At 40.3% G+C, this 27,415-nt stretch overlaps 3 protein-coding genes and 1 long non-coding RNA gene across 33 annotated transcripts in view; 2 read left to right on the top strand and 2 right to left on the bottom strand.

The window, feature by feature from the left end:
* The window catches only part of LOC309647889, a 29,762-nt gene extending 21,805 nt beyond the window's left edge, over window positions 1-7,957 (top strand). The window contains exon 3 of the long non-coding RNA XR_014256366.1: window positions 3,494-7,957. This is a non-coding gene — a long non-coding RNA (uncharacterized lncRNA). The remainder of the gene's footprint in view (window positions 1-3,493) is intronic.
* ALG5 (ALG5 dolichyl-phosphate beta-glucosyltransferase) overlaps window positions 1-15,138 on the bottom strand; it is a 39,317-nt gene extending 24,179 nt beyond the window's left edge. The window contains exons 1-5 of one of the 5 annotated variants that reach the window (XM_082435722.1): window positions 14,941-15,138; window positions 10,533-10,704; window positions 10,128-10,174; window positions 7,964-8,032; window positions 3,282-3,374 (exon numbers count right to left, since the gene is read on the bottom strand). In XM_082435722.1, the coding sequence (XP_082291848.1) occupies window positions 3,282-3,374; window positions 7,964-8,032; window positions 10,128-10,174; window positions 10,533-10,671 (348 nt within the window). In that variant the 5' untranslated portion in view covers window positions 10,672-10,704; window positions 14,941-15,138. Of the gene's footprint in view, window positions 1-3,281; window positions 3,375-7,963; window positions 8,033-10,127; window positions 10,175-10,509; window positions 10,705-14,080; window positions 14,246-14,940 lie in introns of those variants that run through there. The other 4 variants (XM_082435719.1, XM_082435720.1, XM_082435721.1 and 1 more) reach the window with 4 other exon arrangements.
* A 277-nt stretch (window positions 15,139-15,415) lies between these two features.
* EXOSC8 (exosome component 8) lies at window positions 15,416-21,779 on the top strand. Its single transcript, XM_082435754.1, has 11 exons — window positions 15,416-15,463; window positions 16,586-16,622; window positions 16,872-16,935; window positions 17,727-17,800; window positions 18,867-18,912; window positions 19,620-19,725; window positions 19,814-19,859; window positions 20,071-20,167; window positions 20,470-20,590; window positions 20,818-20,924; window positions 21,563-21,779. The coding sequence occupies exons 1-11, from the start codon at window positions 15,447-15,449 to the stop codon at window positions 21,676-21,678; spliced, it is 831 nt and encodes a 276-aa protein (XP_082291880.1). The 5' UTR covers window positions 15,416-15,446; the 3' UTR covers window positions 21,679-21,779.
* The window catches only part of SUPT20H (SPT20 homolog, SAGA complex component), a 39,884-nt gene continuing 34,159 nt past the window's right edge, over window positions 21,691-27,415 (bottom strand). For 18 of the 26 annotated variants that reach the window (XM_082435600.1, XM_082435585.1, XM_082435592.1 and 15 more), the window contains 3 exons: window positions 24,494-24,599; window positions 22,950-23,053; window positions 21,691-22,191 (listed from right to left, as the gene is read on the bottom strand). In XM_082435600.1, the coding sequence (XP_082291726.1) occupies window positions 22,051-22,191; window positions 22,950-23,053; window positions 24,494-24,599 (351 nt within the window). In that variant the 3' untranslated portion in view covers window positions 21,691-22,050. The remainder of the gene's footprint in view (window positions 22,192-22,949; window positions 23,054-24,493; window positions 24,600-27,415) is intronic. The other 8 variants (XR_014256315.1, XR_014256316.1, XM_082435597.1 and 5 more) reach the window with 1 other exon arrangement.

The raw sequence follows: 27,415 nt of genomic DNA, 5'->3' as shown, positions 1-27,415 counted from the left end.
GAATAAAGAAATGTGGAACGTCACTAAAATTTAGAAAGTATGGATATATTCAAATGTTATTTTGTTATTTGAGGCATCTGACACTTAGCAAAATTATGCCATTCAATTTTGAATTGATTGGTCTTTTGGGCAGAATATGGCTCTACGAGTGTATATTTCACCCAGAAATAAACTATGCATCAACTCTTCACTTGATCTTAGCCAAAAGGCCAAGAAGTGATTTATGCATCAACTCTTAATTTCATGGTGCATTTGAGTGAATACAGTGTGTCTTAAGTGTAAATATATTTATGGTTTGATACAGAATACAGCTTTGATGTCACTCAGCAGTGTGACTATAGATAAGATGTACGTATACAAATCTAGACAGAAATTTGATCAATTATTGTATAGTATAAGGCTACTAATTAGTATCTGTAATTTTTTTTATCATATCTGTTAGAATATGGGTAAAAAAAGCAGAAATAAAAATGTTATATTTAATCTATAAACATCACATATTAAGTTTTAGAAAAGAGTAAACATTGCAAGGCACAAAATCTGTAGCTATAAGTTTGAAATAAATAAAAACAATAAAGGACTAACTATTTCAATGATACATGATAAGGCTGAACTGTAGGTTGTCATGCAATATTAATGGAAAATTGCCTTTGCCCTCAAACTTGTTTCAGCCACCTCATCTTGTTTTTTTAAAGGGGGCTTCTGAATGCCTGCTACTCTCACATCCTATCTGGATGGCCTCCACTTCACTGCTAGACTTCTTGGAAAGAGTCTAAGTCAGCTGCTCCCATTACTGTCCATTCAGTCACACCCTCTCCCCTCTGACTGTTCTTTCTGATTTTTCTTCTTCCTCATGTGCCTCTTTGCCCCAAGGCTTGGTTCTTGGCTCTCCTTTTCTTCTATACCCTCTTCCTTGCCAATTTAATGGCTTCAACTCTCAGCTGATACATGTGGATGACTCTCACACCCTCTCCACCAGGCTATTCTGGATACCACTACTTGGCATCTCAGACTTAGTGTGGCTCAAACTCAACTAAACACACTGTCTCTTAAACCAGCTCCTCTCCCAGTGTTTCACCTCTTCTCTCACGACATCCTCCTCCTCTCAGGTACCCAAGGCTACTTACTGGTAACTCACTGCTCTCTCCAATCACCTGACACAATTCTACCTCTCATATTCGTCTTTTCCTCTTCCTCTGTTGTGTCACCATCATAACCCAAATATTCATGGTACCTTGCCTACACCACTGCGCTGGCTGCTGTCCCTCTGTCAATGGTGAAAGTCTAAGAGCCCCTAGCCTAAAGTCTGTGATCTACACTCACATAACCGTCCAGCATATCTCTAAAGTCAAGCCTCATGTACCACTAGAAGCTCCTTTGTTGTGTCTTTGTTCATGTTCTCCTCTGCAAGCTCCCTGCCTCGACTTTTGCCTAGAGAATTCCTAATCCTCCTTCAAAAGTTCATCCAGAATTTATCTCCTGTGGGAAGTCTTTGCTGCTCCTCCCAGAGCATTTATACTGAAGCATTTGTAACACTAGTGAACTATGATACCTTAAGGACAGGACAGGTATCTTTCTTTCATCTTGGCGTCTCTAATGAAGTACCTGGCACTTAGTGAGCACTCAGATGTGGGCTGAATAAATAAATGAATGGGTGCATTTAAAGCCCATGATGATATTGCATCAATCTTATTTTCTTTTTCTCCCTTCTGCATATCCTGTGACCCTGTCAGGGCAAACTCACTGCTTCTAGTACATATCCCAAGAGAACCTACTTTTCTGTCTTTTCTTGCTCTGCTGACTGGCACGTTCTTCTCTCAAATCTTTCTCCATACGGGATCAGGGAGGTGAAGAGCACGATTTCATGGTTAAATTAACCCAAACCAAATCTTGCCTTACTATCTATGTGACCTTGAGTAAGTCACTTTACCTATCTATGCCTCAATTTCCTCATCTACGTAATCAAAATAATAGGACCTAACTCACTGAGATGATGTGAGGAGGTTTAAATGTGATAATTATGTTGAAGTGGTAAATTTTTGCTGTCTAGCTCAAAATAATCAGTCAGCAAGTGGAAGCCAGTGTTCACCATCGTTGGAGGCCTGGCTTCAGGGACATATCTTTTGTGAAGTTTGCTATTTTCCTCATGTGCCCAAGGTTGCTAGTTACCTACCTAATACCTATTCTTTTCTTCTTCCTTACAAATGGAACCCTGATTTGGCCGAGAATGAAAATGTCAGAAAAAACATCTCTCAGCCTTCCTTGGAAATAGGGGTGGCCCTGTGACACTGTTCTGGCCAGTCACTGGGTGGAGCTTCTGGGAAAGTTCCTCAGAAGGGGCAAACTAACTGGTGTGCGTCTTTTGCCCTCCGCCCTTCCTGTCTGGAATGAGGAGGTAATGGCTGGTGCTCCCGCAGTCACCTTGTGTGCAGGTGGGCAGGAGGAAGAGGGAGTGAAAAGGCAGGAAGCTGGGTTCCTGAGGACACAGAGTTGTTGAATGAGCCCTGGACTGCCTACATCTAGACTTCTTTTGGAGGCACAAAATAAATAAATTAACCTCTATGTCATTTAAGGCACTGTTGTTTGGATTTTCTTTCACATATCTTGCTTTTAGATCTTTCTTTCAGTGTATCTTGATTCCTACCTGATATGCCTCTGCTCAAAGTAACCTCTTCTTTCCTGGAACTTCTACTGTACCTCATCTGTGCCTCTCTCATAAGTACAATCACTTTTTGTATTAGACTGTAAATTACATCAGGAGTGACCATATCAGATTTATCTTTTCTTTTTCGGTTGCACTGTGCAGTTTTTGGGGATCCTAGTTCCCAAACCCCTGCAGTGGAAGCACGGAGTCCTAACCACTGGACCACCAGGGAAGTCCCAGATTTATCTTAATTCACACTACCATGTTTTGCATAGCACCTTCATATAGGTTAAAACTCAATACACGAAAGCATTTTGTAAACTGCAAAAAATCATGTAATCTTATCTGGTAACTATGTCAAAGACATAAGAGACAGAGGGCAATGTTTTCAACTTTGAATAAGATAAACATTTTCCTGAGTCACCCAGTATGTTATAGATATGGCACGATATTTTTTAATTTGATCATATTATATATACATATATGCATGAAGTTATTATTAAAAGCAATTTACCACTAATTTGAAAGACTAGTATTTAACTAGCGGGCTGTAGAACATACACGTACTGTAATCTGCAAAAGAGGTTATTCAAAATACCTTTATATTTCAAATAAAAATATTGAAATTAGGTATTACCATCCTAATAGCTCCGCCTTTCCCACGATTCTTCACCAGCGTTATCACTCGCACTTTGTCACTTCCATATTTCTGGCAATATTTAAAAGCTACCTGTCAAATTATATAAAAGTCAGAATAAAATCAATTTGAATTCCAAGACAGCAATATAAACTGGGTCTCTGATTTTGGCTTAAACACTGCTATTCTAATTGCCCTCTCCTTGTGACTAGATTATACCCACCGCACATTTTGGTGGCTGAGAGGAGTTGTTGAATTCCTGGTGCCAAGATCCGACACTGACCTACTAGGTCGAAGTCACAATTCACTTTCTTGCAGAGGAAACACCAGAACAGGTGTTCTGACCTGACTACTAGGTCGAAGTCACAATTCACTTTCCTGCAGAGGAAACACCAGAACAGGTAGTGGCCACCTCTTATTCGCTTGACTTTTTTGCCTAGGCTACCAAGCTGCTAGAAAAAATAAAAATAAAACCCACGCTCTAATTGACTGGTACACATTTATGATTGGGCTCCCAATACTGCCTAATGACCTGTTTACTTGTCAGCAACTGACCTTATTCCCCAGAGAAGCTGTTCGTATCCTAGACCATTTTCCCCAAATCTTCTCACTCGAATTCCTGGCTCTCAGCAGATAATCATCCATGATCTGTCCTCTTCTGAATCTTCAATCTCTTCCTCTTTGCTGGGTCCTCAGCCTCTAACGTGCTCAAAACTCCAGCATCTTAAACATTTTCCTTTGACTTCACTGTTATCTTAAGCGACTGCCATTACTCTTTGATCTAGTATCAAAGTCAAGAAATGGTGATCTGTATTTGCTATCAACATCTCTTTGTCCCTCATTTAGGCTTCAAGCCATTGGGGTGTGGCTCATGCCCTTTGCTTTTCCACATCACCCTCCGCAGAACCTCCTCATCAACGGCACCCTTGTCTTCTGACGCTCATTTCCATAGGCAGTCGTGAAGTTATTTTTTTTAAATTTTTATTTATTTTTGGCTGCGTTGGGTCTCCATTGCTGCGTGCGGCCTTTCTCTAGTTGTGGTGAGCGGGGGCTACTCTTCGTTGCGGTGCACAGGCTTCTCATTACAGTGGCCTCTCTTGTTGCAGAGCACAGGCTCTAGGCATGCGGGCTTTAGTAGTTGTGGCTCGCGGGCTCTAGAGCACAGGCTCAGTAGTTGTGGTGCACGGGCTTAGTTGTTCCATGGCATGTGGGATCTTCCCGGACCAGGGCTCGAACCTGTGTGCCATGCATTGGCAGGCGGATTCTTAACCACTGCACCACCAAGGAAACCCCCGTGAAGCTATTCTTATCTGGTGTTTGCACTCCTGTCTTCAGACTCAGCTCAAACACCATTTCTTCTTCCTAGCTTCCACGCCCATTGTCACCTTCCCCAGGGAAAAAGTATAATTCTAATAAGTATTCCTAATGCATTTTCCCATTCAACTGTTACTTCTCTCATCTGTAGATCTTCCCACTAGGCACAGGCTCAAGACTCCGGGATGCCTGAAACTTTCCTGACTTCATTATTATTAATAATAAAAGTCATGGAACCGTGATCTATATTTGCTATAAATCACTCTGCACCACTCATTCATTAATGAACTGTAGCCCCTCCCCACCTGGCTATGAGCTACTTAAAGCCAAGGATTAATATATATATATGTGTGTGTGTGTGTGTGTGTGTGTGTGTGTATATATATATATATATATATATATACTTTTTTTTTTTGGCTGCTTTGGATCTTGGTTGCTGCCTGCAGGCTTTCTCTAGTTGTGGCGAACAGGGGCTACTCTTGTTGCGGTGTGCAGGCTTCTCACTGCGGTAGCTTCTCTTGTTGCAGAGCATAGGCTCTAGAGCACAGGCTCAGTAGTTGTGGCATGCGGGCCCTAGAGCGCGCGGGCTCAGTAGTTGTGGCGCACGGGCTTAGTTGCTCCGCGGCATGTGGGATCTTCCCAGACCAGGGTGATCCCTGTGTCCCCTGCATTGACAGGTGGATTCTTAACCACTGTGCCACCAGGGAAGTCCCAAGGATTAATATTTTAGTGCCTGACACACAGCCTGGAATTAATTAATCTCAGTGAACAAGGGTAGCCACGGTCCTTTGTACATACTCTTATTACAGGACTGTGGTGGCACTGTTAGCTGCTTACCCAACAAACAACACCTCCTTCCTTGCTCTTTTGGCCCCAGTCTGCATAGTGACAGTGTGTGCAGTCCTAGGAGATGAATCATGATTGGTCCAAATCCTTGTTACCATGTATTTATACTTTCCCAGCCCCTCTTGCAGGCAAGGGTGGCCATGTCACCAAAGTTCTGGCTCATGGACTCTAGGGGAGGTCTGCTGGAGGGTGGGAGCTTCTTGTGAAGATTTTTATTCCTGGTTATAAAAGGAGAGAGGCACACAAGAGAATTCTTAATGTCCTGACTGTCTCAACTGCCTCAGGATCAGTGATGTTTGGAGCTGTGCCCATTTGATGATGAGGGAGTGTGTGGTAACTGAAAAGACGTGGATCCAGCCATTTGACACTGTCCTAATGCTGAAACAACAATGTCCAGACCTTCTGGCGTATGAGATAATCAAACACCTTCTATTACATAAGCTCCCCTCATGAGACACTTTCTAACTGATGAAAATATCGAACATATTGTGCTCTATTTATCTGGAGCGTGTCTCCAGTATTAGATGTGAAGTCCTTGAAGGCAGAGGCACGGCTCCATCTTTGTATTTTAGCACCAGTCCTACTCCTTGACTCATGTTAATGGCTCAAGAAATGTCTATTCAGAGAACATTTACTTGAGTTGCTGATGTTTGTTCTGGGGTGGCAGAAAGCATGATAGTCATCATAAGACCCAAACCAGGAAGATGAAGTCACTGGGCATGTAGCTGAGTGCACTGAAAGACACCTGACCAGGCGAGGATGAGGGCTCTTTCTAAAGGGGACGTGATCTGGCTTTGAAGGAAGCAAACACCACTGAGGCCCACCTGCTTGGCCTATACAGACACTGACACTTCACAGTATGCCCTGCAGAACACGGCAGCAGCTGACACTTGCTCACCATTTGTGAATTCAGCTCACATGGAATGCTTACCTTTCTGGCATCTTATGTTATTTGAGGGTAATAAATATCTCTGTACAAATGCAATAGTCTCTTATTCTGTACTTTGGCATAAATTTTACCCCTTAGTTTAAAATTCCTTAAGAACAAGAACTATATCTAAATTTTTTCCCAGACCCCTCGGAGAGTGAAACGTGTTACAGGAAGACAATAAATACTCAACTTAGGGGAAAAGAGTTTCTTTTTCTTTTTTTTAAAAAAAACTTTTACAAACTATGATTTCAAGTTTTCTGTTTCTCCCAGGAACAAGTGCGAACCTCTCCCTCTTGGATCCTTCCAGAGAGCAGCCTGAGACTCACATGGCAAAAGGCCTTGAAGGAAATACTCTTCAGGAAAAGCTGCTTCTTCTCAGCTGGGCTGAGGCTGCTCTGTCATCTCAGCAGTAGATGCCCGATGCTGACTTTCTACACCACTCCCTTCATATGCTAATAAACTGTTGGACAGTTGGTGTTCATCTTTCATGTCATACTATTCCAAGTGCAGCACCTACTCTTCCTAACACAGATCCACCAGTACTTCCAGGTCTCTATGCCTTTGTTCACGTTATTTTTTCCCAATTTGAATGTACCATCCTCCATGTTCCCAGTCATCATCACCCTTAGGGGTTTAGTTCAGAAGTCACTTCTCTTTCTCTCAAATTCTTTTCAGCATCTTTCTCTTTGGCTCCAGTTTTACCTGCATTACAGAAATTGGCGCCGTGCTGCCCGACTGTCCTGGGGGCTCCTTACACCAGGGGGCAGGCGCGTGTACCTGTGGGGTCCAGCCAGTGTCCAGCACTTCCTGCACAGCTGGAGTTGACCAAAATCATAACTGATGAATAAATCAGGTGAACAGATATTTCCCTGTATATTTATTTTAAGATCTATTATGTTGCCATTTAACAGGAATATTAATAGCACCGTAAGTGAATCTTTTATTATAGAAACATGAGTGTCAAAAAAACAAAATGTGAAGCAGCTGTAATAACAAAAATACTTTGATGTTGGAGAGTAATTTATCAGGATCACTGACAAGATTTAATACATGTACTACTGCAGGATTAATGCACCAGGGCCCAGCAGTTACAGGTCTAGGAATGCAGGAAGGAGAGAGGATAAACCCTAAGATACTGTCACCCCATGGGTCAATCTAGAAGGGACTGTGGGGTAGGCCAAAGGACATACCCAATCCCCAGGGGCAGATATGAAGGTGTCTTCCTATTTGCATGACTACTTTAGAAACCATAAGTTAAGGTGGAGCATACAGAAAAGAATTATGCTTAGAATAAAAGGAACCATAAACTGGTGGGCAAAGAGGGTTCCCCAGAGGCCAAGGTGAACTGTTGTTATGTGTACTCTCTCCCTATTTGGTGACCTTCCAAGCTTCCCTGGTCTCAAGGAGCAGTGGAAAGGCAGGTATGTTTTCCAGCTTCCCATATATGAAATCTCTCTGCTTTTTCTACTACCCACTTATGTTAAATGGAGAGTATCTGGCACACCTTTAGGGTTCTCTGACGAGCAGATATATGATTTTACATTTGCAAATTATTCCATCTGTTGGCAATTCTAAAAGCAAGTTTACTTACCTTTGAAGTCTCGTCTTTGCTGCCATCATCAACTACTATTACTTCATAAGTGAACGCAGGATCTTGTTTCTGCAAGAAGCAAAAATAAAATACCACAATTTGGCATGACTGCCATCAAGATTTCTAATAACGTTGTAAAGAAGTTAAGAAACAACTGTTTTACAAATAACCCAATTGAAAAATGCGCAGAAGACCTTAATAGACTTTCTCCAAAGTTGACATACAGATGGCCAGTGGGCACATGAAAAGATGCTGAACATCACTAATTATTAGAGAAATGCAAATCAAAACTACAATGAGGTACCACCTCATACCGGTCAGAATGGCCATCATTATGAAGTCTACAAATAAATGCTGGAGAGGGTGTGGAGAAGAGGGAACACTCCTACACTGTTGGTGGGAATGTCAGTTCATACAGCCACTATGGAAAACAGTAAGAATGTTCCTCAGAAAACTAAAAATAGAATTACCATATGATCCAGCAATCCCACTCCTGGGAATATACCCGGACAAAACTATAATTCAAAAAGATACATGCACCCCTATGTTCACAGCAGCACTGTTCACAATAGCCAAAACATGGAAACAACCTAAATGTCCATCAACAGATGAATGGATAAAGAAGATGTGGTACATATATACAATGGAATATTACTCAAGTCATAAAAAAGAATGAAATAATGCCATCTGCAGCAACATGAATGCAACTAGAGATTATCATACTAAGTGAAGTAAGTCAGAAAGAGAAAGACAAATACCATATGACATCAATTATATGTGGAATCTAAAATATGGCACAAATGAACCTATCTACAGAACAGAAACAGACTCATAGACATAGAGAACAGACTTGTGCTTGCCAAAGGTGGTGGTGGGGGAGAGGGATGGACTGGGAGTTTGGGGTAGTAGATGCAAACTATTACATTTAGAATGGATAAACACCAAGGTCCCAATGTACAGCACAGGGAACTATATTCAGTATCCTGTGATAAACCATTATCAAAAAGAATATTAAAAAAAAGAATGTATACATGTGTATAACTGAGTCATTTGCTGTACAGCAGAGATTGGCACAGCATTGTAAATCAACTCCACTTCAATAAAAAAAAAATTAAAAAAAAAGAAACAATTGTTTTAGTGTTGATATGTATAAATATGAACATAAATATAAGTGCACAAAGCACATAAAGGAAAAAGGCCAAGGACAGAAAGGAGACCAGAGACTGGGTGGGAGTTGAGGGTGAACAAGGACCAAATCTCTGTGGGCCTCCCGCGCTCCCCTGGCTGCCCTCCTGAGCGCCACTCAGAGGCTATGAGGTATACAAGGCAAAGCCATGAGGTCTGAAGTCAGGGGTGCAGGTTCCACGTGGCTGTGCCACTTCTTAGCTTTATGACCTCGGGCAAGTTAGCATTTTGGGCCCGCAAAAAAACCCACAACCTAGTCCACATGGCTGGTGTGCAGATTACACATAACAGAAGAGGCAGAAACTCAAATATAATAAGGGCTCAGTCCTCTTCCTCCTTTTTTCCCTCTTTCGATGAACCTTCTCTTTTCCCTTTACCCAAAAAAACCTAAAACAAAGTAAATCAAAACAAGGAGTTTTCTAAAAAAAAAGAAACAGCCATAAATCTTACTTATTTTCTTAAACTCTCCAAAGGGATTCCAATGGCAGCGGATACAAAAGAGGGGCACATGCTACTTTTCTTCTCTTTATGCAGAGAAAGCAGAGGAAAATAAATGAGGGGGGGACTCTACAGAATAATAAAGACATATAAAATGATTTCACTCTAGTTATAGGTCTTTTTCAAATAAACATCTTACTTAAAAGTCACAAAAGCAGAAACAGCATTGTGCTGTCATACAAAGTCTGCAGACACACTATCACTCAATTTTAAGTATATCATCAGGCAAGAAAGGATCAAAGGGGGGAGGCAGAGTCCGTAAGAGGAACATCAGCTCTCCTGTTTGCTCTGGAGGGAGTGAGCTGTCGGGCTTGCCTGCAAATGCCTGACGGCTGGCAACATGCTGAGCGCAGAGGCCAGGACCACGATGGCCCGAGAACGGCCGGCACTGCCTCTCACAGTGGATCTAGCCTGGGGTCCACAGCTTGATGACCTGCTCTAGTTTTAATTAGACCCCATACTGGACGAGAAAACACAATACCTGTCTCTCCTCTAGATAGCCCAGAGCTTCATCCATCATTACAGGCACTTAAAGAAAAAAATATATGTTAAAAATTGCTTTTGAAAACGACTTGCCCAGTCCCAGAACACAGTTTACATACGGAAAATGCCTGAATAACCTAACAAGTCCCTCCTGGACTGTCCCCCAGCGGCCACTTCCACCTGGAATGTCTGTCGTCTGTTCCCTCTTGCTCATCACTTCTCTAGAACACTTCAGCCCTAGACTTGACGTGGCTGCTGACACTCATTCTTCTTCTTCTGAGCTACAACTACCAGCTGCGCACTCTCCACAGCCCACATGTATCAACGCTCTGGCCAAGTCCATACTTTAAATTTCCTTTTCTTCCCAAATTACCCCTTACCAAAAAAATCGAGTAGGGCTTACACCGTTTTTCTTCATTGTATGAAGGCACGACCACAGAAAGCTGCTTGGTAGGCGAGTCCCGTATGCTGGGTAAGGCTTCCCTCTGGCCTCTGGCATTTAAGAAGAACTTCTCATCTTCTTGTCGATGAAGGTGTGGCATCTCTGTAGCAGTTATAAATGCAACAAAGGAAATCTAAAAGCGGATATGTTAATAAGAAATTGTGTTTTGTTGACCTTTTTAAACATTTGCTACATTAGAATACATCATTTGCATGATTTTTTCGCCCTGGGGTGAAATATTCAGTTTTAGTCCATTAACAATGGTCTGGAGGTGACTTCAAAATTCAAACCAGTCAGTCCCCTATTTGTGAACTGATTATTATTGCCCTTTTTTCCCTAACTAAGCATTTTCCCTAATGCTCTAGGAGGCTCTTTGTCTCCTCTCACCTGTCATTCCCCAGCCTCTGTCACCCCAGATCTAAAAGGGAACAGTCATTACAGAAGTGTCATCTACTCTGAGATGCCCTGAACTCCCAATCCCTGGTACACACACAGCGAGGCCCCAACCCACTTGGAGCCTATGTGATCGAGGACACACTGCAGGTAGAGCTTGTAGGTGAGGGCAGACCTCCCATCTGAGACCAGGTTGACCCAGGGTAGGAAGGGAAGAGTCCCCCAACCCCCAGAGTAGGGATCAGTAATGCTTAAGAATATATTCTTGATACTTATCCCAGATTTGAATTCAGAATACACTATTTTTTGGAGTCAGGCATCAAACTTGTAGGCTGTAGGCACCATCCCACTGCTAACATTATATAACCCCCTTCCATATTCAGTGGGGACCTAGCCCTGGAAATAACCATTCTTTGTAACATTGTTTCCATTGGTATACTTTCTGCTTTCAAAACAATCAACCTACCAACTTTTGGAATGCTACTCATTTGTACTTCAGTGGCCATTTATAATATTCTATTGGGTACATACTGAAATTGAATATGCTTCTGATTAGTATGAATATGAAGGCAGTATCCAGACTAGTGGTTAAAGAGTTCCTGCTCTGCACCCCTAGTGTCCAGATGGTGGTTTCTAAGTTCAATTTCCTACTAAAAGTAACCAATGCTCCTAAGAGGAATGGCTGATTCAGGTCCAGGGCAGGAAATGTACAATGGTGGTCAGAGACGGGAAAGCAAGGAGGCTACCAACAATCATGACAAAGTAGCCAACTGACAGGCTCCCATTGGCCTGTGAGGGGGAAATTTTAAGCAGCAAAAAGAATAATTAATGCAATGTATTAAAACACATGAAAAATTTTATATCACGGATTCATAATGATACTAAATATAAAAAATTAGTCACCTTTGTAAGATGCCAGGGAACCATCTCATTATTTTGAAAACTTGCCTTTTATCTTACCTTTTATATATGAAAGATATTTCAGCGTTATCGAATAGCTGAGGATGAAATTTTTTTCATTATAAAATTCCAGGTAGTACATGAAGAAGGAATGATACAGTCAGAATATTCCACTTTGCAACCCACAGTGAAATACTGGATTTAGGCAGTGATCATCAATGACTGCTAAACCATTGGGTTAATGACAAACTTTATGATCGGTGGGTCAAGCTAACAACTCCTGAACCCAAGAATCCCTCTTAATACCAGAGAAAATCAGAGATTACACACCTCCTGATACGACACAAAAGGAAGTAATCAGCATCACTCACACACTTCTTTTGATTAAAACACTCAAACATGCATTTCATCAAATCTCTAGATGTAACTAGCAGTTTACAGGAAATTCAGGGAACAGAGTAAGATGTTAAAAGTCACTTAAGGGATGCAATTAGTAAAATCCAGATTGTGAGAAATTCTACAGGAAAAATGACCGCTTATTAAAGAAAAGAAAAAAAAAAAAGGGAGGAGAAATTGTTATAGTTTAAGAGACTTGAGACATACTAACCAAGTGCTACGTGTGTGTGAATACTGAATGGAACAAACCAATTTACTAACACATACATGAGGCATTTGAACTGATGGGGTATTTGAAATCACTGAACAATGTTAAAAAAAAATCTGCAATAACCTTATTGTGGTTATATTTTAAAAAGGGGGTCCTATCTTCGGAGATAAATGTTTAGGATTTACAGATAAAATGTTATGCCTTGAATTTGCTTCAAAAGTAATTCAGAAAGGAAGTGGGGTGAGGAGACAGTGGGGAGATACATGTATGTGTGTGTGTGTGTATGTGTGTATATATACACACATATACATATATATTAATTAAAAAAAAAGTTCCACTAGTTGGGTAACATTTGCATACCAGCTCATCAGCTTCCTCACCAAAGGAAGCTAATGATAACATTTCTGTCAGCACTGTTTTAAAGATCAAATGAGATAATCCCTGTTGAATGCTGAATACAATACCCAACATACTGTAAGTGCTCAATAAATAAGAGCTCTTATAACCACTTCCAGCTAATAGGATCAAATACTTCCAGTACAATCTCATAACGTACACATTTAAATCTGTGCAACACAGTCAACACAAGGCAGATTCAGTCTAGGATTCTGTCAAGCTCTGTCCCACCCAAAACCTGAACCCCCCCCCGCCCAAATCTCCATATACTACTAAGGGAAAGAGAGGACTCCTCTCTCACCCAGACACAAACCCTAAAGAAGTCAGGATACACCACTTTTTCTCTATCTACACTACTTCTAAGCCATAAATTCTGGTCAGGTGGCAAAGTGGCCTTCCTGGCAATGCTATCTAGGCTGCTAACCTTAACGTCAAGGAAGCGGAAAACGCTCCATTTACTAACTAGAGGCAGGCCCATTCCAACTATATGGGAGAAAATTCACTTGGCAAATTTCCTATTACCTATGGATCAGCAAGTGCTACAATGTTTCCGCGTTTCCACAGTAACGGCAAAGAAAATCGGAGTTTGAATTCCCCTGTACTGTCTCTTTTAGAGGCAGCAAGCTTACGGTGTTGAATTCTAGGACATAACGACCCCCAGGCATACGGTAACACCAGGCCTTGTCTATCTTGGTCTTCCTATGTCCCTAGTGGGTCTTCCTGATCCGCTGATTTATCCAATCTGTAACAGATGGCTCTTGTCAGTGCTATCAACACTTTCTATTTGCTTAACTACAGCAGGAAAGGGAGTGTCTAGAAAGCACTTTCTGGGGGCTCAAGACCTCCCCGATGGGGCCAGAACTACAGCGATTGCAGACCCGGGAGGAAATCCTGGAGAGGTCGAGGCTGAGAGGGCGGGTGGGCAGAGTCCGGGGACCAGGGGGTGACATAAGATAGGGTGGGCATGTCCCAGTAAACACAAGTACTAGGCTCTGGGCACGCAGGGATATGAAGCTCTAAAGTAAACATAAAGAACGAAGAAAGGGGGTATGAAATTCTAGGAGAGGAAATTCTGGGGTCAAGGCTCAGATGGAAGTATGGTGTAAAGGACACGCCCAAGAGCCGGCAGCGCGGAGGAGAGGATGCCTGGGGGCCGAGTCTCCCGGAGAGCAGTGAGCCCAGGCCCGCGTCGGTCCCCAACTCCTCTCCTCACCAGAATCAGGGCTACGGCCGCCAGCGCCGCGCCGAGCACCGCCAGCTGCAGCAGGAGCGGAACCATCCTCCATGCCGGCGCCGCCGCCGCCGCCCGCCCTATCCCGCGCCTACACACATGCGGAAGTGCGGCCGCGCAGCCCCGCCTCCCACCCGCAGAAAGACCCGGCCGGCCGGGCGCCCGCCGCCCACAGCGCCGCCGCGCGGCCAGACTCGGCCACGACCCCGCGCCGCCCACAGCGCCCCCGCGCGGCGAGGCGAAGAATATGTAGTTGTATGGGAGGCGCTCAGTCCGTTTTGGGGAGGACGGGGGGCAGGCGCTCTGTTCCACCGTAGTTAAGGTTGCCAGAATTGGCAAGTACAAATTCAGGATGTCCACATAAGTTGAATTTCACATAGGCAACGAATCGTTTTTTAACAGCATTATTAAAATAAAACACACCATATAACCCACGCATTTGTTTTTGGTATATTACATTAATTTTTTAAAACTCTGATAAAACATAAAATTTCCCATTTTAACCACTTTATGTGTACACTACAGTGGCAGTAACTGCATTCACAATTTCCTGCAACCATCACCACCATCTATTTCTAAAACTTTCCCAGTTCTCCCCCAGCTTCTGGTAACAATAACACGAACTATTTTGGGTATACTCTTTGTTTATCTGACATTCAAACTGAATCGGATGCCCTGTATTTTACACGAGGGAGATGGAGGTCTTGAGCCACGACACAAGCTACAACAAAAGCTGCTCATTTGGAGCCCGCTCCCGGCACCTACAAAGGTAACCTGATGCGGAAAACGAGGGCACAGAAAATTTACGTAATTCTTCGGTGCTGGAGCAGGGAGGCTTTTACCTGGGAGAAGGCAAGCCCAGGGCCCAGAATAAGAAGGAGGCGGGAAAAGGACCCTGAAACATCGGAATTATGCTCCACATTCAACACTTGATTCTTTGCTTTATATAAGGTCGGTTTTCTCTGAAACTCTTCAACCACCAGTCTCTAGACAGGCACTCATCACTTCTGTAATAGCCGATTCGTCAAAACGCGTCAAAGTCTAGGAAACCTCGAGGGGCATCTGGCTAGGGGAAGTCTAAGCAAAGGCAGGCTGGAAACCGTCCCCACGCCGCCCGCTCCGCCCACTCCACCCTGCCTTCTAGATATCCGGCAGCGGGAGAAGGGCGCAGGTGTCAGTACTGAAAGTGCGAAGCGGCACCGCAGAGCCGGCGGAAGGGGCGGTGCTACCCAGGCGGCGGCGGCGCGCGCGCAGGCGCAGGCGCAGACGTAAGACGCAGACGCGCAGACGCGCCGACGCGCAGACGCACAGAGACGCCGACGCGCAGACGCAGACCCGCGGGCGGAAGATGGCTGCCGGGTTCAAGTGAGTGGGGGCGGCTGGCGGGCGCGAGTTCGTACCGTGCCGGTTGGCGGCTCCCGTTACCCGGAATTTTCTCACCGGGAGACCCCCCCTACCTGGTTCCCACTTCTTTCCACCACGGAAGCGGGCGGCGGGCGGGAGGACTGGAGGTGGTCGTAGTGAAAGGAAAGGGGGCGTCTTCCCGCCGGGGAGGCGAGCGCTGGAAGGGGCTGTGTTGAGCTCGGTACCCGCTGCGAGCGCTGTGGCTTGGTGTGTAGTGGACCTGCAGCCCCAGGGGAGCAGTTGTAACTTCGTGAAAGTGTTCTGTTAGAACCACCTGCGACACTGCTCTCCCTCTCCCTTGAAACTTATTTCTAAAAACGTTGTTCCTCGTTCGGAAGGTTTTACTTAAGAGTTTTTGCTGCCGCTCTGGAGAAGCCTGTAGATTTTCGTTCTGAGTCCAGTTTTAAATAAATAAAACAAATAAGATTCCAAAGGAAACCAATTGTACAGTTATCTGTTTGTATAAATTCCAAGTTTATGATATAATGAGATATACATCTATTTTAGAATTAACTTTCTTAATTAAGATCTCCTGGGGAGCTTAGTAACTAACTCCTGGAATTTAGAAGTAACGAGGATTCTTACAGGTACCTTCGACAACTCTAAAGTAAAAACGAAAACATTTACTCTCTGTGGTTGTTAAAGTCGCAGGTACGGCTAATATTATAATGGTTTATTGCCAACGGTCATAATTGAAGAGTATGCTAAATTTCAGTCACTGGATAGTGAAAACAAATATGTAACTCTTTTTTTTCCTGCCCACCAAGAATCCCTGCTTCAGAGTGAGAGTGATGTTATTTTCACACCTGTATTAATCCTCTTCTAAAGATGCCCTAGCGTTTTGGGCTCCAACCCTATACTTGTTTACAGCAAAATTAAGGACAGCCTTTGAGTGTGGTTATTGCAAAGGTATCTAATTTTTATAATTAGCAACACGTGGCAACATAAACGTTAGAATTCCTGAAAGAAACTTAGTTACAAATTTTGGAGATTTCTGCTCCATCACCACACTATTAAGACTTTTGCCAATTTCTGGATTTATATTGATTTACTAATTTATCTCATCTTTAACATGTGTTTCAGAACTGTGGAACCTCTGGAGTATTACAGGAGATTTTTGGTAAGTAAAGGTGGTTATGTACATTTTTTGCCTTTTGATAATGATATCATGTGCTTTTTCCATAAATACAAATATCAATCATTACATTGCACACCTAAACTAATATGTCATACGACAATTATACCTCAGTTTTTAAAAGACAATTTTCAAGTAATTCAAATTAATTTGAATTAACGAGGTTTAGTGTATTTTCACTGGTGTGTATAAAATATACTTGTAGATGTAATCTACTTTAATATATTTATTTAGAAAGAGAATTGCCGTCCTGATGGAAGAGAACTTGGTGAATTCAGAACCACAACTGTCAACATAGGTGAGGGTATTTTGAGTTCTAAAATAGAATGTTGAAGTTGCCTCAGTTCTGAAAATAGAAGTTTTTTTTAAAGTAAATTTTTCTTTGTAAAGTTTTTTTAAACTCACTGTCCTCTCAGTTGTTATGCTCATGTTAAATTTTAAAGTAACTGTAAAGTGTTTTCCTGCCTTCCTCCGTTCAGAACTTCTAAGACATGGTTTTCTTATATATCTTATATTTATTAAACCTTCTGTTGCAAACATGGAATTTCCCTATTTTACCTATATGACATTCCCAAGTTTTAGCCTCTAAGCCATTTAAACAGTATTTCAGACAAATTCTACCGTGTCTAAGGGATTACAGTGATTTTGTGTCAAGAGATTTAAATCTTTGTAACAGCCCTGTGATTGAACAACAAATGATTAACTCACTTCAGGGACAATGAACAATCCTTAGACTGGTGCGGCTGTCCCTTGAACGACGAGGGGGTTGGGGGCGCCGGCCCTCGCACAGTCAGAAATCCGAGCGTAATTTTACAGTTATGGATCGGTGCTCTGTAACCGAGGCTCTGCATCCTCAGACTCAACCAACCGTGGATCGTGTAGTACTGTGGTAATATTTATTGGAAATAATCCTTGTATATAGGTGGACGGGTGCATTTCAAACCCATGTTGCTCAGAGGTCAACTGTAATTTTAAAAAGACTCAAGCAAGGAATAAATTTTCATAAACAACTTAGATTTGTAGCAAGATGAAATCATATGTAGAAGACGAAAACACTTTTTCATTTTGTTTAAATACTTACCTTTTCAGGTTCAATTGGTACTGCAGATGGTTCTTCTTTAGTGAAGCTGGGAAATACTACAGTAATTTGTGGAATTAAAGCGGTAGGTTTACTGTATATATTACTAAGATTTGAGTTACTAAATTAGCTTCATATATTTATTAGATTGTAATATACACCTATAGTTCTGCTGTTGATTAGGCAATCAGGTGTCAGTTTTTTAGTATTTGTTTTCATTTCCGAAGTTTTCACCTTTGAGTTTTAGATAATACAACCCAAGTTTAATGGCTCTTAATTACAATTTATGAACATTCTCAAATGTGCTGAAATGGAACAATTTAAAAAAATCCTCACCACCTTTACTTTTTAAAGAATTTGGTTGTAATTTGAGAAATTGAGAGATTTTTGGTGACATATTTTTATCTAGGGATGCCATTTAATCTGTGCAAATGTGTAGAAATTGCTCAAAAGAAAAGCTTGAGGGAATAATAGCTACTATTTACTGAGTATTTGCTATGTTCCAGGTACCTTATGTTAGGTGTTTTACAGAATTATCCAGTTTAATCCTCAGAATAATCATTTGAAGTATTTCTCTCTTCATTTCCTATTTTACATGACGTTCAATAACTTGTCCAGGAACATAAGGCTCATAAATAGAACTTAGACATAACTGACTCCAAAGCCTCTGCTTTTTTGACTACACTGAACTCTGAGTTACTTAACCTAAGTTCTTTCAATAACTGGCCCAAAGTCTCTCAGCCAAAAGGTGTGGGTCTGACTTTTGAACCAGGTCGGTAATTCCAGGGCTTTTGCTCTTGACCATTATACCATCAATTCCTAAATCGGACTGTGTCAGTATCACCTGGGGTTTAAATTCAGATTCTTGGCTACTGAATAAGTGAAAGAGAGGGTGGGACAGAAATCTAAAGAGCCCCAAGTAATTTTGATGAGTAGCACTACCATCAGCTGCCTTCTTGCCTTGCAGAGCTAGTGAGGAGTGGTCCAGTGTTCCTAGAGCCCCTGACATACGTTCCCAAGTTCATCTTCCCAGTAGATGCTCATGATGTAGTTAACTAGCTAAGATGGTCTTTGGTAGAGCCTTCCATAACTGACTTCTTCACAATTTTTTAGTAGCTTCTTTCATAGGAAACATTTGTCTGCTTCTGTAGGAATTTGGAGCACCACCAACAGATGCCCCTGATAAAGGATATATTGGTAAGTTAAATGGCTTCATAAATTTAATACAAATACTTTAAGACAGTTAATACTATTATTATAGTTAAATCTTAGTAGGTGAGTTGAAGAAAATTATTCATAAGCTTCAGACGTCCCTGAAAAGTTTTGTGTATGTTTATGTTAGAAGATAGCATAATAGCAAGATACAGAATTTTGTAAATACCTTTTATCAAACTTGTTTGATCACTTTTGGTTTACACAGATGTCATCAACCAAGAAAATAGATTCTCTTAGGCAAAGGGCTGTAATTGCAAACTTTTCTGTTTCCATAAAGAATTTTCCTTTATACCACTATGTGGTTTTTTTTCTTAACTTGGACCATCTTTACTTTATGGTAGGAACCAACATTTTAAAAATGCAGAACAGTTGGTATGACTGGAGGGGCTATCTACTGTTACAGATTGGGGTATTTTGAAAGAAACCTAGAAACTTTCATGAATAATTTAGGATTGAGGCTGTTTCTTAAACACGTTTTTTTTTGGCTGGGCGGTTATTTGTGTGGGAAAAAATAAATTTTATCTAAGCATAAGAGTCTCACAAAGATGAAAAAGAATATGATTGATGTGTTACAATGCTTTCCACTTGGAAAGCCTATCTATGCCTACAGTTGTCTTTGCCGTGGATTGATATTATCTTTAAAACTAAACGAGAGGTGAAATTTGGTTCATAGCTGCAGTTTCTTTCAGTTCCTAATGTGGATCTATCACCTCTGTGTTCCTGGAGATTTCGGTCTGGACCTCCTGGAGAAGAGGCCCAGGTGGCTAGCCAGTTCATTGCAGATGTCATTGAAAAGTAAGATCATCATGATAAAATGTGACTACCATTCATTTTAGAGAGTTTTTGAACTTTCATTTACTGTGTTCTATGTCTTCAAATCAAGTTCACAGGTAATTCAGAAAGAGGACTTATGTATCTCTCCAGGAAAGGTAAGAGGAATAAAGAAGCTATGAACTTTTATTAATTCTGAAATGTTTTTTTGTGGGGGAAATTTAATTTTTTTTTTTTTTTTTTAAAGTTTCTGAGCCTTGAAGGTTATCTTGATTGTCTAGCCAAGGGTGTGGTTTGTAAGTAGAAACAAATACCACGTTATAGCAATCAGAAGGCTTTAATTTCCACTTTGTGTAAACTCTATTTTAGCTTGCTTGGGTTCTATACTGTGATCTCATTTGCCTCAACCATGATGGAAACATTTTGGATGCTTGCACCTTTGCTTTGTTAGCAGCTTTGAAAAATGGTAAGCAACCTTAATAAAAGGGAATGTTCCTACTTATGTGTTAGAATGTTCCGTTTTGGTAAAATTTCTCAATAAATTTTTAAAGGTTTTTGTTAAGACTTACCTATCATTCATGTGTTTCTAAATTAAAGAAAAACATGTTTGTATCTACTGTATTTGCCTTAATTGTCCTAAGATATATTTTTTAAAAAATAATACTTCTGGACAAGTTAAATAGAGGGAAAAGTGAATTAATGAAGCACAGAATGCCTTTTTGTTTCTTTCACTAGAGGGACTGACTTTACATATTCGCCTTTTTCTAGTACAGTTGCCTGAAGTAACTATAAATGAAGAAACTGCTTTAGCAGAAGTTAATTTAAAGAAGAAAAGTTATTTGAATATTAGAACTCATCCAGTTGCAACTTCCTTTGCTGTGTTTGATGAGTAAGTTAATCAGATGTATTAAAAGGTTGTATATTTAATTGAAGGGAGGACAAAGATTCTTACAAGTAGTAGAATTTCAGGTTGCTATTAACTTTTCTGGTTTCTACCAGTTCTGTCTAGCTCCTTACTTAAGCTAAAATGCAGGTAGTGAGTTTCATTTGTACTTTTTTCTAAAAATTTGTCCCATGGGTTGATAATTTATTTTTTTTATTTTATTTTTAAAATAGCACTCTGCTTATAGTTGACCCTACTGAAGAGGAGGAAAACCTGGCAACTGGAACCTTAACAGTAGTAATGGACGAGGAAGGCAAGCTATGTTGTCTTCACAAACCAGGCACGCACTTTCCTTCCATTGCAGTACTAAACATGTAGATGAAAACTCAGCATGAGCTTCTTTATATTAGGGAGGGCCAAATGGAATGTGGGATGTTTTACTGGTTTATGTAATGTAAATTTACTATGGTTTCTTTGTTACTTCAGATGCCTTGCATTTTTATATTGTATGTCAGTGATTTTTTTTTTTTAATTTTTATTTATTTATTTATCTATTCATGGCTGTGTTGGGTCTTCTTTTCTGTGCGAGGGCTTTCTCTAGTTGCAGCAAGTGGGGGCCACTCTTCATCGCGGTGCGCGGGCCTCTCACTGTCGCGGCCTCTCTTGTTGCGGAGCACAGGCTCCAGACGCGCAGGCTCAGTAATTGTGGCTCACGGACCTAGTTGCTCCGCGGCATGTGGGATCTTCCCAGACCAGGGCTCGAACCCGTGTCCTCTGCATTGGCAGGCAGATTCTCAACCACTGCGCCACCAGGGAAGCCCTGTCAGTGATTCTTAAACTTCAGGAGGTCTTGTTAAAACATAACCTGCAAATCTTGAGACCACACCACTGGTTTATATTCACTTTTTTTGTTTTATGTCAATAACTTGACATGATGTAGATCATGTAAAAATAAGTGTTGGCACAATAATTTTTCAGGTGGAAGTGGACTGACTGGAGCTAAACTTCAAGATTGTATGAGCCGAGCAGTTACAAGACACAAAGAAGTAAAAAAACTGATGGATGAAGTATTTAAGAGTATGAAACCCAAATAAACAACCACCACATTTTCAAAACAGATTTGTAAAAACTGTATTTGTTACACTGTGCACAAACCTTTTATACTAAATAAATATCAAACTACATTCTTCTGAAAGATGTTTCTAGTATTTCTTAGGTCACTTCTGTATTATGTACAGTGAAACCGTTTTTAAAAAGCAGTGACTTAGGCAAACCCACCCTAATGGTTCATTAAACCATTTCCCTGTTTTTATTTAAAAATCGTAGGGTTGTGCTTCGTATAAAGTTTGTATATCTAGCAATGTAAAATACTGACACATGTTAAAAAACAAAAACGAAGTAGAAACTCAGAATCCTTTTGATTCAATGCTCTTACGTTTTAAAAAAGAAAGAAAATAATGCAAGACTCAGAATTTTGGAGTGGTTGGCGTGCCTCTCTTCGTTTTACTTCTTGACTGGCTGCCTGTATGCCGATGCCGATGTAGCTGAGCTGTCTGTGCTGCTGCCGCCGCCGCCATAGCCATCTGATGCTGCAAGAACCGCAGCTGCTGCAAAGCAGAGGGGAGAAACCAAGTTAGGTTCAAGGTAGGCAGGTGTGGAAAGATGCTTTTCCTGAGAGTGATGAAAACAACAAAACTGAAAGGGAGAAAGCACCAAGGTAACAAAAAAGGACTATACCACATCAGGACAATGCACAGTCAAACAGCACCAGTGGCACAGAAGCCTGCTGCGGGCTTTAAAAATGGCTCTTGGTAAACTTCAAAAGTATTTCTGTTACTTTGCCTGGCCAGTCTATATTGCAGTAACTCAGCAACTTCAGTTACCATTTTGTTGTATGATAGTTTATAGCAATATAAAACCACCCTGCAAATTAAAGAAAGTCAACTATAATATGCTGACTTCTAGAATAATGGAACAACATTCTTCTAAAACAGGTATGACATTTACAAATAGGAACACTGGTATACTTGCCTTCGTCTGCAGTACAGTATTAAAAAGTTAACCATTGGCACTTACAGCTATTTCAAAATGTACTGAAACTTATAAAAATGTATGTTAATGTGCCACCAGCACTTCAGGAAAGATTTTAAATTAGGAAAAGAGTATGACTTAAATGTACAAAATATTCAGTGCTCCAAGTTCACTGGCTAAAGTTGTCAGACTTTTAAATAAAATTTGCTAAATTATTTACCAATTACTGTATAGTCTTAAAAGACAGTAACATAAAACTAAAGTAAGGTATTTTGAAGTACTTTTGGAGCAGAGTATCTTTAAAAATGTAACCAGAGTGAAGTTGCTGGATTACTTGGATCTGTTGCTGCTGCTGTTGAAAGGCAGAGGAGAGCTGGAATCTCTGCTGAGGAAGGCTTTGCTCAGGTCTGTTCTCGGCAGAGCCAAGCTGAGACAACACTACAGAGAGGAGAAGGGGAAAGCAGGCCAGTCAAAAAGTTTGAAAGCTACCAGGGTTAGAAAAGGACAACACAGAAAATGAAATAATAGAAAAGTATCAGTATGATTAATCTTAAGTATCAAATCACAGACATTTCAGAATAAATTTAGTACAGACTCCTGTTAGTTGAGGGTACCATTGATGATAGAACTTCCTGGACATGGAAGAGAAGGGAGAGCATGTTGGCCAAAGCACTGTATCCCTCTCTTTTCTTACATCTCAATGAAACTTGATACTAGTGCTATTTTGTTGAGAAGGCTTTCTAGCAAAATGTTGAATACAGTATGCTGTTTTAAAATATAACCAATCAAGTAGGAAATGGAGTGGGAGAAATCCAAATTACCATAAGGACAAAACTGGTAGACAAGTGCTAAAAGATGTTACAATGAATGTCAGACTACACTATTAGCAACAAAGGTGGTGAACCCTTTTAGAGCTGAGTGAGATCAGGGATAAGTTCAACACTCTCACTGCTCAGTTGAGGACATTTCAGACCTGGATCGTTTGAGTGACTCACTTAAAGGTAATTAGTGGCACGTCTGGAGCTAGGAACATTCTCATTTTTCAGCCTACAGTTCTTTCCACTAAATTATACTACAGCTATTTTAGGAAAAAATAGCTTGTGGGGTAAAAGTTTATACTAATAAATTTCCATGTGGAAATTCACTGCCTCTAAATTAGAACTTTACATAAATTATTCCAAATTCGGACACTGGGAATTATACCGGATTCTAAAGGCATCATAGTAAGCCCAGTGATAATTCAAAATGTTAACATGTTCACTCATTAATCCTCAAACAGTATCTCAGTTTTCTTATACATGTGGCTTCTTGATTTTAATTAAATGTAGTTATAATTGCTATCTTCAATTGATGAAATAATCTTCATTAAAGGTGTATCTTTGATGCACCATTTATTACTAGAAGTGGTGAGCAATCATTTAGTACAATCGCATTTTTTTACAAGTGTCTTACAGAAGCTAAGCTACTTGACTATTAAGTCCTAATTCATACAACTACAAGCCACTGGAATGAGACAAAAGATTGTGCAATCTAGAAAAATGCAGTCTCAATAACCCAGGAAAAATAAAGAGCTAACAGCTTTAGAAGCTTCCTAGTAAGCTGGGTAACTGTGTAAAATTTTCCCAACAAAATTTAACATGAGGAAAACATTAACTCCTGTTAATATATGTAGGTCAAAGCACTTTAATCAATTATCAAAATAATGAAAAAAATCTGAGTGCCATCAATTAATCAATTTAATAGTTCACACATTAAATACAACTAAACTTTTTCCTTGTAACTGTTTGCACAAGGAAAAGAAATAGTTAAAATGGTGAGATCCCAAATAGATTAGATACTTTAAATAAATTCAACATATTTAGTTATGAAGATACCAACCAGCTGCCTGTGACTGCATGTAACTTCCTACTCCAGCAAGGTTAATAACTGCAGTGTGCTGAGCAGATAAGGCCTGTTCTTGACTGGTGCAACTTTGTTCAGAACCCTGAATAAAAAAATAATACGTGACTTGTACAAAAATAAAAACAATTTTGGATTGGTGGAATTAGTATTTTATTCCTGTATGAAAAAAAAAAATCAACATTAGTCTAGGTCTTGCAAAAAGAATGGCCTAAGGAAAAGACGTCAAAGGTATTTAGAATTAGCAAGAATAAGCTTATGGTATTTTGAAAGCAAGAAAATAAAACCTAATTTTCAGAACTGATTCTGTATTAAAAATAATTACTAAGGCTTCTATAAAGCTTCATCAGAACTTTTTTTTTTAATTGAAGTATAGTTGATTTGCAATATCGTGTTAGTTTCAGGTACAGAGCAAAGTAATTCAGTTGTATATATATACACACACATATTTTTCAATTATTTTCCCTTATAGGTTATTACAAGATATTGAAGGTAGTTCCCTGTGCTATATGTTAAATCCTTGTTGCTTATCGGTTTCCTCTATAATAGTCTGTATCTGTTAATCCCATACGCCTAATTTAAGCACCCCTGCAACATGGTAACCATACGTTTGTTTTCTATGTCTTTGTCTGTGGGTCTGTTTCTGTTTGGTATATAGATTCACTTGTATTGTTTTTTAGATTCAACGTATAAGTGATATCATGTAACATTAGTCTTGCTCTGTCTGACTTAGTTCGCTTAGTTTGATATACTCTAGGTCCATCCACATTGCTGTAAATGGCAATATTTCATTCTTTCTATTGCTAATATTCCACTGTATATATATACCACATCTTCTTAAGCCAATCATCTGTTGATGGCAGTTGGGTTGTTTCTGTCTTGGCTATTATAAACAGTGCTGCTATGAACATGGGGGTGGCATGTATCTTTTCAAATGAGTTTTCATCTTTTCTGGATATATACCCAGGAATGGGAGTGCTGGATCGTGTGGCAGCTTGGGTTTTAGTTTTTAAAGGAACCTCCATACTGTTCTCCATAGTGGCTGCACCAATTTACATTTCCACCAGCAGTGCAAGAGGACTCCCTTTTCATCTATTTAGGCCTGCCCATTTTTTGATAGGGGTGTTTGTTTTTTCAATATTGCTTCTATAAAGCTTCATCAGAACACGTCTTTAAAGCTTAAAACACTGTTTGCAACATAGTACTAGAACTTCTAGTGAGCACATTCAAGAAAAGGAAACAAAAAGGCATATAGAGTAAAAAGAAAAAATACCTGCCCTTATTTGCAAATGGCACTGACTAGGAAAAAACACCCTAATGAATCTACAAAAAAACTTCTAGAACAAGTAAGTGAGGTCAGTAAGATTGCAGAACACAAGATCAACATACAAAAACCAGGGCTTCCCTGGTGGCGCAGTGGTTGAGAATCTGCCTGCCAATGCAGGGGACACGGGTTCAAGCCCTGGTCTGGGAGGATCCCACATGCCTTGGAGCAACTAGGCCCGTGAGCCACAACTACTGAGCCTGCGTGTCTGGAGCCTGTGCTCCACAACAAGAGAGGCCGCGATAGTGAGGGGCCCGCACACCGCGATGAAGAGTGGACCCCACTTGCCGCAACTACAGAAAAGCCCTCGCATGGAAACGAAGACCCAACACAGCCATAAATAAATAAATAAATAAATAAATAAATAGCGTTCCCTTAAAAAAAAAAAAAAAAAAAACCAATTCTGTATACTAGCAATGAACATGTAGAAAACAAAATTAAAAACAATACCATTAACAATTTCCCAAGAACGGGAAAAAAAAGGAAGGGAGGGAGGGAGAAAGAAATAAAGGAAGGAAGGGAGGAAGGAAGGGAAAGAAAAAGAAAGAAGGAAAGAAACTCAGGTGTAAATCTATGAAACATATAGGTTTTGTATGCTGAAAACTAGCTGATTTTAGCCTAGATAGAGACATACTGTGTTCATGGACTAGAAAACTCACATAGTAAACATGGTAAGCCTTTCCCAAAATGACCTTTAGGTTTAACTCAATTCCTTTAAAAATCCCAGCAAAGTCTTCTGTAGATATAGATGATTTTAAAATTCATAAGGAAAGGCAAAGGATCTAGAACAGCTAAAGAATTCTGAAAAAGAAGGATAACATGGGAGGAATCACTGTGTCTGATTTTAAGACTTACTATATGTACGTGTATGTGTGTGTATGTATATATGTATGTGTGTGTGTATATATATACATAGTCTACAGTGATCACAACAGTATGGTACTAACAGAGTGACAGATATTAATACATAGATGGGTGAAACAGAGTAGAGAATACAGAAATAGAGCCACACAAACACAGCCAACTGACCTTTGACAAAGGTGCAAAAGTAATTCAGTTGAGGAGGATGGCTTTTCTAACAAATGGTGCTGGAGCAAATGGACATCCATATCACCCCATAAAATGAACCTGGACCAAAGTCTCACACCTTTTATAAAAATCAACTGAAAATGGATCATAGATTTAAATGGAAACTATAAAAAAAAAACTTTTGGGCCTAGGGCTAGGTGAGGAGTTCTCAGACATAATACCTAAAGCACAATTCATTAAAAAAAAAAAAACAAAAAAAAACCCTCAGACTTCCATCAAAAGATGGAAGCAATCCAAATGTCCATCGATGGATAAATGGATAAGCAAAATGTGATATATAAATACAATGAAACACTATTCAGCCTTAAAAAGGAATTTCTGACACATGCTACAACATGGATGAACCTTTCGGGTATTATGCTAAATTAAACAGGTCAGTCACAAATAGACAAATACTGTATAATTTCACTTATATGAGGTGCCTGGAGTAGTCAAACTCACAGAAACAGAAAGTTGGCTAGAAGGAGGGGGAAATAAGGAGTTGTTTA

This window comes from Balaenoptera physalus (assembly GCF_965194825.1).
Source record: "Balaenoptera physalus genome assembly, chromosome: 18".
NCBI lineage: Eukaryota > Metazoa > Chordata > Mammalia > Artiodactyla > Balaenopteridae > Balaenoptera > Balaenoptera physalus.
Note: the sequence above shows the minus strand (reverse complement) of the source record. Positions and strands in the feature narration are given on the sequence as shown.